At 39.8% G+C, this 12403-nt stretch overlaps 1 protein-coding gene across 1 annotated transcript in view; it reads left to right on the top strand.

Moving 5' to 3' along the window:
* Nucleotides 1-11528, top strand: part of rcor3 (REST corepressor 3) — a 46112-nt gene extending 34584 nt beyond the window's left edge. Inside the window, exons 9-12 of the mRNA XM_030724645.1 lie at nt 9210-9287; nt 9482-9539; nt 9907-10151; nt 10501-11528. Of these exons, the coding sequence (XP_030580505.1) occupies nt 9210-9287; nt 9482-9539; nt 9907-10151; nt 10501-10881 (762 nt within the window). The 3' untranslated portion in view covers nt 10882-11528. The remainder of the gene's footprint in view (nt 1-9209; nt 9288-9481; nt 9540-9906; nt 10152-10500) is intronic.
* Nucleotides 11529-12403: the final 875 nt, after the last annotated feature.

Raw genomic sequence — 12403 nt, 5'->3', positions numbered from 1 at the left:
ACCTTACACAGGTCACAATTTTAGGTTTTCTTTGGTGCCAAATCAATCCTCTAATATTTGTCTGTGCAGCAATGGGAATGTTTCAAACAGGTCTTTGCAGGCCAAACACGCACATCCAATAGTTAGGGGTGCAGGAACAAATATAGTTACAAGAAGAAGAAGACAGTCCGCACACCGGAGCGCCTCTGAGAGATAATTTATTGCAAAAGTACCTTCAAAAATGAGTTTCAAACGTTTCAAACGGGAACTGCTAACAGACAAAACTTTTGAAAATGTAGATGCTTCACAGTTACACTTATACACTAAAGAACGAGGTTCCAGTTCTAGCCCCTTGGTAAGTATCAGACTGCTTTGCAGAATTAAGCTTTGTTTTTAAAATGCAGAGTAGGTTGTTAAGGTTATACTGAAAATAACTTTTACTGGATGCGTTTTATATGTTTGTTTTACTGTTTTAAATTTGAGGGCTTGAATTTGATCAAAGTGCTTTTTATTTCCTTCCCTGTAAATATTTCAATAGTTCATAATCTCTATTTTTTTCTTCAGCACTTGAAGAATTTTTTAAGATGTAGTCTGAAAGAAGCATTTAAAATGATGAGGGAACAAAGTGTAATTGTAAAATATGCTTATGAGGATCCTGTGATATGACCAAAGGTTGTTCCACAGTTGTTGAGTATCTAAAGTCATAAAACTGAAAACAAACAACCCAGTTTTAAATTTTCATGTTTATCCAATACATTCTAAAATTAGCATGTTGATTTTAATACATTTGCATGAGGGGTGAGTATACAGTCAAAGAGCTTCATAGGAAACATGGCTGCTGAATACAAAAATAACATAAACCTGAAATATTTGCTGAATTTTGTCTGAAATAACTGAACAATAACTTATACATGCATTACAGTAGTTTTCCTATGGAAAGAATTATTATCATTACATTTTCTTGGACTTTATTGCATCCATACAAGAATAAATCTGTAAGGATGATTGGGCACCAGGCTTGAAAGGATGTCACTGTTCTTATTTTTGCCAGAAGTCCCAAATTATCAGTTTTTCTTTGACACAAGAAGTAAGCCCAAAGATCATCAAAGCCTCAATAGCAGGGGCCCTATCAAAACTGTGGTACAACCTAAAATGTAGGCTACTCTTGTGTATGGTTGTGCTCATGCTGGTGATTTTAGATTAGCCCTATGCTGCAGAGAAAACAGAAGTTATATACAAAGAACATCTTCGTAATGAAAGGAAACTGTAGAAGACTGTCCACTGGGGCCGATATCTGTGCTTCTCACTGGGAAAATCAGAGTCAGGTTCAGGTTCCTGAAAGTCTGGTTCATTGTCATCACTGAGAGAGGATCTATACTCGGACTTGGTAAACTTTATCACTGAGAATGTTCAGAAATATAGGTTGATCCAAAGAGAACCAACATCTTCTGAGCATGCCTCCTTATGTGTGGAAAGTTCATCTCTTTGAAAGAAAATCCTGCCGTGATACTGACTTGAAGTGCTCTGTTTGTGGTAGAAAGTGTAAAAAATTATGTGACTAAGTGCTTTTGCCTAATTTAGTTGCCACATCAACAACATGGTTAATTTTTGGCACCTACTTACCCAACACGTCCTGTTGTATAATAAAATACAAAAATACTCATTTCAGTTCTGGGTTCATTTCAGTCCCTTAATCTTCCAGTCCAACATTTTTCACTGTTAGATCTGACCAGCCATCAGTTGTAACACCTGCCAGTTTGTCCTAATTCAACCCCACGCTCATGCAAGCATGTGGTTACTGTCATGGTCCCTGGGTCTGAGTCCCATCACTTCTGCGGTTACCAGCAAATAAAGCTGAGTTTAAAGTTCAAGTCCTGTCTCCAGAGTCCTGCACTGGGGTCCTAATCCAGCCTGCCACACAGCTGCTTCATGACAGAAGGACGCAACCAAACATGGACCCCAAGTCTTCATTCAGCTTCAGGATTACAATCAGCATATTATCGACACAAAAGATGACTTTGGAAGGCATATGCAACTTGTCTTTTTCAAAGGATTTATTTCCTCCATGCCCAGGATCCACTCATTCCCTGACACTGAATTAATGCGACACTAAGTCCCATTGAGTTGAGCTGTTTGGTATGTGCAGCCCAGTCAAGGGGTGTGATTCTCCCTCTATCCTGAACACCAGGGCCGCATGGTCACTGCATTTGCCCGATGATTCTCCATTGCTGCAGCAACTCACCAGCTCCTCGCCATCACAGCAGCTTCTCTGCACTCAAGCCTTGATGCTGGTCAGCTGTTCTGCCTCAACACCACTGATGTGCTCGTTGGAGGTCCCTCTGCCTGGATCATCTTCGGGTGCAGTATCATTCTCACCTGCCTCCTCCTGGAGGAAGTGAGGTGCTTGACGTCGCTATCAGAGACTGCTCTCCAGCCCACGTCTCCCAATGTTGGGTTTTCTGAACTCATCTCTGCAGATAAACGTTTTAGTACCTGGTGCACTTCATCTGTTTGAACCAGTTATTTCTAAGACTCTGTTAAACAATAAAGATGACTCGCATGTTTCCGAGACAATGTCAACAATACTGTGTTTCTGAGCCAGCCATAAGTAAGTTTAGTGTTTCAGAGTCAGTCATTATTACCGCACCTCCATAGGGGTAAATGAGGTATTGTTTTTGGAATGTATGCCTCCCTGTCTGTGTGTTTGTTAACAATAATTTGTTATACATTTATAATGTAATATTATATATGTAATAACATAACTACCTGTCAGAGTCATACCAAATTTGCACATGAAAGTGACCCCTAGATCACCTGAATTTTTGCCATAATTGGGTCAAGGTCAGAGGTGAGGTTTTTCTGTCACCTAGCATGATCAAGTTTATTACATCTACTAAAAATATTGGACGAGTTCAAATCTCTTCAACCTTGACCTCAAGGTAAAGGTCAAAGGAAAATTATGGCATGGACAATGGGACCTATATGTTATCTCAGTTATTCAGTGTTTGGAGAGTGGCACGTTTGTGAGACAGACAATGTTGTTGTGCCTGGCACCACTTGTTAAAAGTGAATTTTGTGTTTCTGAGTCCGCCGATAACAAAATTTCATGTTGTGTTTCTGGGCTGGCGAATAATAAAACTGTGTATGGGGTTCTTGTTTCTGAGCTGCCTTTCCCAGAGACTGTCATGTAAGTTTCCCGTGTCGGAGACTGTTTATGGTCCAGCAGAGATATATAATGTTCCTCTGTCGACTTAGCCAGAGACTGTTTTTTATGTTTATTTGCTCGGCATCCCAGAGACTGTTGCTCACTCGGGGCTCCCCCAGAGACTGAGCACCCTGCACCCATTCCTGTTCCCACAGTGATGGTGGTCAGGTCCTAGCCTGCTCCTGCGCCTGTTCCTATTCCCAGGGTGAAGGTGTTTAAGGCCCAGCCTATACAAACCAAGTATCCTGAGAAATCTGTGTGACCCAAACTGGAGGAGACAGCCTGAGGCTGAGCAGCCCCAGTCTTCAAAGGAATCCGTGAGCCCTGCTGAGCAGTCCCAGCATCAAGAGATTTCTGAACTTCCTGTGCAACCCAAGTCTTCAGAGTTTCCAGTGCCACTCCTGATGCCTGAACCTGAGCATGTGAATCCCACTCCACCTGAGCCTGTGAGTCTAGAGCCACTGGGTCCCGCTTCATCTGAGCCTGTGAGTCAAGCAGTTCTGGGGGTCAACCAGGCCTCCAGCCATACCATCTGAGGGTCTTTGCTTCCTATGCTGGCCTCCAGAGTTGCTCCGTCCACACTGACAGCCTCAGCCCCTCTTTTGCCCCAAGGCCTGGTCGACCACCAGAACTGCTTTGTTTTCACTGTCTAGCCCTATGACCAGGCCAACTCCCAAAAGTGTTTTGGACTTTTTGTGCTCCCTGATTTTCTTTGTTACCTCCTCTGTGTATATATTGTCTGAGCCTTACTATGTTCTCTGTCACATCCTCCCTCTTGCTGTGTGCTCTCCTTGTTCCCCTATAGTCCTAGTTTCCAGTTTATTTTGTTCCTGCTTTGCTCTGCGCATCTTTTGTATACTCCTGTGGTTACCAGCAAATAAAGCTGAGTTTTAAGTTCAAGTCGGTACTCCGGTTCTCAGTAATCCAGGTCATGATAGTCTCAGGAGGCTTCTTCAGTGCTAAAACCAAAAAGCAGAAAGTCCCAGGTATTTAAACCCCAGTGGGGCTTGTCCCCATGGATGAGGTATTTAACCCACTATTAATCATGTGCATCATCACATGAGCCAAGTTGTGCAAAAATGTCTGGGTCATTACCACCAGGGTTTTTTGGTGAAAACTTGCCCCATCTCATCATGTTACCTATTGAGGTCACCTGAAGTAAGGTGTGAGTGAGGGTTGAGGCACCTGGGAAGGGATTAAAATAAAAAAAAGGGACCCAGTTCGTCCCTGCTATCAAGGGTCGGAATGTTGTGTAAGGTGCTGTATAAGGGTAAGTGCATGACAGGTGCAGCCCACTGCTCCCTCAGAAGGTGGGTCAAATGCAGGGAATGGATCTAACATGGAACCTTAATACCAATTTAAAAATAAACACATTATTATTAATGATCACTAGATTCACCGTTAACAGAACACATGGCAAAATACATGGGGACAAAGCAGTCACAAAATAACATATTGGTATAATATGCTTGGATGTGTGCAGCTGTATTTAGTCCAAAGAATATGGAAGCTTATTTCTCCCACTGGAAAAAAAAAAATGTTATTCATAACTCAAAATTTTAAGAAATTAAGTCAAAATTTTGAGAAAATAGCTTAATATTTTGATTTAATTTAAAATTTCAAGTTATGATGGCAATTTATTTATTTTTTGGTGGTGGGGGGGTGGGGGTTGGGGGTGGGCTAAGCAAATGTTGAAAAGGGAAAAAAACAAGATGCCCCCCCCCCCCCCACACACACACACACACACACACACACACACTAATGGGAATATAAAGTAAATATAGAAGTCTGCATACCATTACAGTTCTATTTCATAACCATCAGCAAGCAACATATTACTTTCTGCAACTAATTTTTTACTATTTTGCCCTAATCTGGAGGCCTTGCCCTAAACTCTTATCTAAATACTTTTAGACTCGGATTGAATGATTCAACAACTTTGCCATTCATCTCATGTAAAAGAAACAAAATTCAGATTCTGAGGTCCCTCCAGTGTAAGTTGCAAGAGAAACTATGCACTGTATACATTTACAAATAAATAGAATAATTTAAAAAATAGATCAGAATAAATAACTAAAAAAAAAAGAAAAACTGGTCTGGTACCTGAGCAGTTCACGCTGTTATTGCACATACATGTGAAATTTTATACTGTATTGCACAGACAGTGGTTTTATTGCACATGAATATTGTCAGTGGACTGGCCTTAGAGAAGGAGAGTTTCTATTGCACAAGAAAGTTGTCAGTAATTTGATTTTAGTGAGGAGCAGAGTTAGTGTGCTTGATAGCTTCAGGATAGAAGCTGGTTTGCTGCCTGGTTGACTTCACTCTGATGCTGCATAATCTATGGCCTGAGGGAATGTGGCGAACAGTGCTTGGTGGAGGACCTGCTCCTGCATCTGCCAACATAGATGTCCTCAACCATCATGAAGTTGCTGCCGGTGATCTTCTGTGCAGACTTGACCACCCCTGTAGAGCCTTCCTGTCAGCAACAGAACAGTTCCCATACCACAGTGTAATGCATGTTGTTATGTTGCTCTCAACCACACACTTGTAGAATGAGTTGAGGATTTTGGTCCCCTGGCCAGCCTTCTTCAGCTTCTTCAGGAAGTAGAGTCTTTAGGTGGGCTTTCTTGATAAGACAGTCAGAGTTTGTGTTCAGGTGAGGGTGTTTGTGATGGTGAATCCCCAGATATTTAAAGCGGGAGACAGCCTTGACTGCCGCTCCTCTGATGCACAGTGGGGCAGGACGGCAGATGATGTCCCTTCTGAAATCCACGATGATTTCCTTGGTCTTGGCCACGTTGATGCAAAGGTTGTTGTACTTTCACCAGGTCTTTAGGTGTTCCACCTCCAATCTGTACTCCATCTCTTTGTTATTTGAGATGAGTCCAACCACATCTGTGCCATCCACAATCTTAAAAATATGAGTGCCTGGGTGCCAGGGTGGCTCAGGTGTGAGCAGATGACCATGTATGCCGTGTGTCAGTGTGGTCGGGGCAGGTTTGAGTCCCAGCCTGTCGCCTTTCACTGTATGTCTTCCTGTATCTTCTCCCACTTTCCTGTCTCTCTCCACTACTGGTGATGTCAAAAGGTTTCTAAGATTTGTAGGGCTGAGTGCAATAACTTCAGTTTTAAGAAGCAGAAAATTAGAGGTCATCCAAGCCTTAAAGACATTCCTGCAATTCAAATAATTGATGTGCGTCATCTGGCTTCATGGATAGATAAAGCTGAGTATCATCTGCATAACAATAAAAATGTACGCAATACTTTCTAATAATGATGCCTAAGGGAAGCATGTATAATGTAAATAGAATTGGTCCTAGCAGAGAACCCTGTGGAACTCCATAATTAACCTTAGTGTGTGAAGAAGACTCCCCATTTACATGAACAAATTGGAGTCTATTAGATAAATATGATTCAAACCACTGCAGTGCAGTACCTTTAATACCTATAGTATGCTCTAATCTCTGTAATAAAATGTTATGGTCAACAGTATCAAAGCTGCACTGAGGTCCAACAGGACAAGCACAGAGATGAGTCCACTGTCAGAGGCTCTAAGAAGATCATTGGTAACCTTCACTAATGCTGTTTCTGTACTGTGATGAATTCTGAAACCTGACTGAAACTCTTCAAATAAACCGTTCCTCTGCAGATGATCAGTTAGCTGTTTTACAACTACTCTTTCACAGTGTATCAGTGCATTATGTATAACATCACTATAATTATAAGGCAACCGTGTACAAACATAATGCAACCATATTGTTTACATTTGAGCAATATTGTTGAGCAACAGGTATGTCTTTAATATTGCTTAATGATGAGTTATAGTCTGTACTAATTATGGCCATGAGCCATCCCTGACCAACAATTAGACCAGGGGTATTCAAATAAAATTTAAAGAGGTCCAGTCAGACAAGGAATATATATATATATATATATATATATATATATATATATATATATATATATATATATATATATATATATATATATATATATATATATATATATATATATATAAATGAGGTTTTGTTAGTTTTCAGAGCATTAGTTTTTATATTTGGTTTCATGCTTAGTTTTAGTTTAGTTTTCATCAGTTTTAGTTTTTCATACGTTGTCAGGTGCAGAGTGACTATTGTGTAATAACTCAACAAAAGATACCGTTTAAATAATTGCATTCAACAACCAACTGTTCACAAAATAGCAGCATTACATGTCTACTGTGTGTAATATTAAGGAAACACATGAACATCAACAAGGAAAAACATAAAGAAAAACATGAACTCCAAAACTGAATAAACTCTACAACAAACTTCAGTGTCAGTGCAGAACACTAAAACATCAGAACTCAGCGAATGTTGAACAACAACAAACTGAACTTTTGAAGGAGTCAAAGCTCAAATCCAGCTGCATCCTGATGTTCTCACCACGTTTTCGTTAACTATAATAACCCTGTTTGTTACAAAGTTTACCAGGCGGCAGGAACCAGCTTGGTGGTATCACGTGGTATAGCCAAACTCGCATGCAATTGGGTTTCCTCGGACGCTTTACTACTACCGTAAGGACTGTAAAAGCTGTGCTGGTAAACCAGAAAGCGCTCAAGAAGATTTTAATTAAGTGGTCATTTCTGTTTTGGTATTAGGTTCGGGTCTGCTTCAGACATCATTTTGGTCCAGATCCGGACCGAGGTCCGCCTATTGGTGATGGATGAATTAGACGATGCTCTGCCAATGAGAAGTTGGTATCACAGGCTAATCAATAAGGCTGCAGCCTAGAACTGATGTTACTGATACACTGGCTCTTTACCTAGCAATTTGGGATTCCTTAGTTTCTCATTATCTAACTACTGCCAGGTGCTAGATATGGGCAATCCCCACTTCCTGCATTTCAGTTAGTAATAGTCAAGTAGGTATAGCCAATCACACAGCACAATATCATCACAGGATATGTTTAAGCCAATCAGGCATGAGAAAGAGGCTGCATTTTATTAGCATATATTATCATAGCATTAGCTGCCTGAACACCTGTGCAAAAGAGTACAAAGGGTACTGAACATCCAGGAATATGAATATCATGTTGCACATATTTTAAGAGTAAAGAACACATATGCCAAATTTCATGGCTCAACTCCTCGTGGTTTTGGAGTATACAGACTGGTATTTTACTGGGTCATTTTTTAGTCGTTCCCTGTACACAATCGCTCTGTCCCATTTTTTTGTTTTTTTTAGGCATTTTTACATTTTATATTTGCCTAGGAAAATACAAATAAAATAGAAACCAGAATTATTTGTGTGTTTGAAATTGAAGTATATTCTTATGTATAAAAATAATTGCCATCCACTTTTTTCACTACTAAAACAATCAGGTCACAGTCATAAATTTGCCATATTTGGTAGTGACAATTTTAGCAAATTCTTAACATAACTCAGCAATGTTTGGCTAAAAATGTCCAGCAACCACAGAAACATCCATGAATAAAAACATAACCTATAACATTAAAAACAAAAACATTTATTAAGATGCTGAAATTATATGTTCGGTAGTGACAGTCTTTAAAAAAAAAATTCTGATTTTCAGACGTTGCAACACAATTACTCAAAAATGGTAATGCTTACACTTGTGCAGGCATTATAGCGAAGACGTCTGTCATCACTGTTGGTGCAAATTTTGAGTATGTGACTGAACAAAATGTCCTCTTAAGAACCATAGCACTTCTTGTTTTGGTACTGACATGAAAGGTAGGGACAGCTTATTTGACATCTACTTCTTGAATTCATGACAAACCCAGAAAATCAATTCGAACAGTTAAACTTCCCTTTAAAATATATCCAAAAAATACCTAAAATACAATCCAATTAAAATAAAAAATGTAAATCATGTTTTCATTCATTTAAATTTAGACAGCCACCTCCCACTAGATTGTCACATAAAAAAAAAAATGTGTATATATATATATATATATATATATACTTATTAATTTAGTTTGAGGAGTTTTATTAATTCTCATCTCTGATATTTTCTTCAGGTCCAGAATGCCAAACAGATGAACAGTGGACTAAAACACATGTTGGAGACTGGAATTGAAGAGTTCAGGCTGCCCGAGGTACAAATACACTGAAGGTGACCAATATTAGGATCATTAAACTGCATAAAACTCTTCAGTTCAAGGCATTTATGTTAATGTGATTTTGGCAATGAAAAGTCAGAGTACACACATCAGGATCCCTGTTGTGGAAATCAGATATGTCTGTATGTTTTAGCTTGACATGTGTTTAACTTTGATCTTCCATGTTGCAGTGTAACCAGAAGGTGAATGCACGCTGGACCACAGATGAGCAACTCCTGGCTGTTCAAGGTAAGATTCGTAGAGTACCATCAGCTGTGTGCAGGTTTGAATAGTGAAATCACCCAAATTACATACATGAAGAGCTTATTGAATGTTATAAGGCAGTTGTTTAACTTTAAAAATCAGCAGCAGCACCAAGCAGCAGACAATCACAGTTAGAGACTAGCTATTAGCTGTTTAGCAGAGAAAGAATCAGAGGTCAATACCAGAGCTAAAAGTGAGTGATTTAAAAAATGCATTTAGAAAATCATGCCTTACAGCAACAATGGCTTATAAATGGTGTTCCCAGAAAATGAATTTGTTTTTCCATTTTATATTTTGGTATAACTTTAAAATTTTGATTTCATCATAATAATCCATCTGTGTTGTTTTACAGGTGTGAGGAAGTATGGAAAAGACTTCCAAGCCATCGCAGATGTGATTGGTAATAAAACGGTGGGCCAGGTGAAGAACTTTTTTGTGAACTACAGGCGGCGATTTAATCTGGAGGAGGTGCTGCAGGAGTGGGAGGCAGAGCAGGGAACTAAACCTCCCAATGGAGACAGTGCCACCTCCGGAGAGGAGGGAAAGAACAGTTCAACCACTCCTTCAGGAAAGAGCACAGACGAAGAGGATGAAGAGGTAAGCCTTCAGGAATTTACTCTATGATTATTTTTGAAATCACGGTGGTTTAGTGGCCTGCGTTACATTCAAAAGTGTGTTTGTTAATGGGGTGGACAAAATATTTGGAACTGTGTCTAAAATGCAGTTTACAGAAAAAGTTAGGATGTTGTCTGTGAAGATTCTGAGTTGTCCAGATCACGGCTACCACAGAAGGTTTAAATCAACACACATGAACTTGGTAGAAGATGTCTGAAGACACAGAAGTCTCTTAGATTATGGGAATCTACAACCACGTCCAATTACCTTGAATTTAACCATTCCCAGTTAGTGTTGACTTGAGTAAGTAACTCACTTCTGTTCTTTGCAGAGTCAGGTGACTTCCTCAGGTGCATCTCCTGGTGCATCCTCTTCATCAGCTCAGACTCCAGTGACGTCCAGTGCCTCCTCTTCATCTCTCCACCAGCCCCCTCCCCTTCTGCGCCCCTCCCTCCCAGCCACGCCCTCCTTGCACCGCCAGCCCCCACCACTCCAACAACAAGCCCGCTTTCTGCAGCCCCGACCCACCCTGCAGCAGCCCCCACCTCTCATCCGTCCGTCCAACCCAATGCCACCCCGCCTCAACCCCCGACCTTCTGGTCCCTTGACCCTCGGTGGAAACCCTGCAGGGTCAGGTCCTAGCTCTGCCCAGCAGTCCTCTACCCTGACTGTCCATCCGTCGGATATGGCCTCATCTTCCTCCATCCACTAACAAACATCACACTGAGATTCTGTTTAAAAAATGGAAGAAAGAAACTACTCTGTCTGAACATGAAGCTGTCTGCAGGACAGCTGTATTCTGTTCCTGTGAGAAAATCTGACTGTATCCTCTTAAACATCAACAGTCACTTCCACTGCTACTGCTAATAAGCTTCTCTCCTTTTATGTCATAAAAAGAAAGTACAACCTCTTTCAGTTTTCAGATTTTATGTATCAGGACTTTAGTACAGTTTCAGAAATAAGTATTTGATCCCCTCCTGGATTTGTAAGTCTATAGGTATTTTTTTGTAGTTTCATTTTAATGCAGAGAGACCAAATATTACTCAATAACATGCAAATCTATTTGTAACTTTTATCTAATATATATGTTCTGGTTTTTCAGTTTATATTATCGCTCTCCATTAAAATGAAACTCCCATAAAAATTAGAGACAAATTCAGCAGGGGATCAAATAAATATTTCCCCCACTGCAGCAATAACTGGCCTCACAATTAATACTCAAATTCTTTGTATGGAAAGGATTTTTTATTGTCTCAATGACTGCAAGGTACCTAGGTCCTGAGGCTTCAAAACAAGCCCAAATCATCATGTTTCTACTAGGGTTTAATATTTTTCCCGAAAATGACATGAATCAAATCCCGGGAAATGACGAGCCATTTCCCGGGAATCCCGGGAAAAAGTTTATTTATTTTTTTATTTTAATTAGGCCTTCTGTAGCCTGTGTCGGCCTTAACCTATTGTGATATTGTAGAGGTAGCTTTCCAGCTATGTCCTGTTATGCCCAGTAGGGGGCAACGTTGGCTTGATTAATGCAATATGCGGTGTTGTATCGTTCCTCAACACTCCCTTAACAAATATAATTCGAATATTCCTCCATTGTACATGGAATTATACCAATCTATTTTACAATTTCTGGTGCAAAACAATACGGTTCATCTCCACAGCATTGATAATGGCTCAGCCACGCTGTCGTGGCGACATCTGTTGCGCTATATCTCCACCAGTGGAACGCTGTAATAGTCATTGAAAAGTTAACTACCGTACTACACTATAATATGACATAACACAGGGCCTTGAGTAATGCACTACGACTTGGTCATTGCCATTCTGGCAACAGCAAATTTATAACACCGTGTCTGAGGGTTAAAGTAGGTTCGTTGTGAATCGTCTATTGAAAAACTGGCCAATCATTATAGCCTAAAAAATATACATTTTACTCAACTCCATTTTAAAAGCGAAATATGTTAAAGCAATCTATTTCATGATAATTTCTTCACCCATTAGGCCCGTATCCTAATTCATGATTGTTAGTAAGCGGCTGCAAACAAGGAAAAGAAACACTCGAAGTTAAACAGATATTTCTTTATTGTTCAGGGCAGGCATATTTTATAGGCTATATAATGCAATATAACAATATATAATAATATAAAATTATATAATACAAAATACCTTAGGGTAAACACATTGCCTACGATTTCAACAAATTAAAGAGGAAAAAAGCACAACTGTGTAAT

Source organism: Archocentrus centrarchus, unplaced genomic scaffold, assembly GCF_007364275.1.
Source record: "Archocentrus centrarchus isolate MPI-CPG fArcCen1 unplaced genomic scaffold, fArcCen1 scaffold_38_ctg1, whole genome shotgun sequence".
NCBI lineage: Eukaryota > Metazoa > Chordata > Actinopteri > Cichliformes > Cichlidae > Archocentrus > Archocentrus centrarchus.
This window is presented reverse-complemented; position numbering and strand designations above follow the sequence as displayed.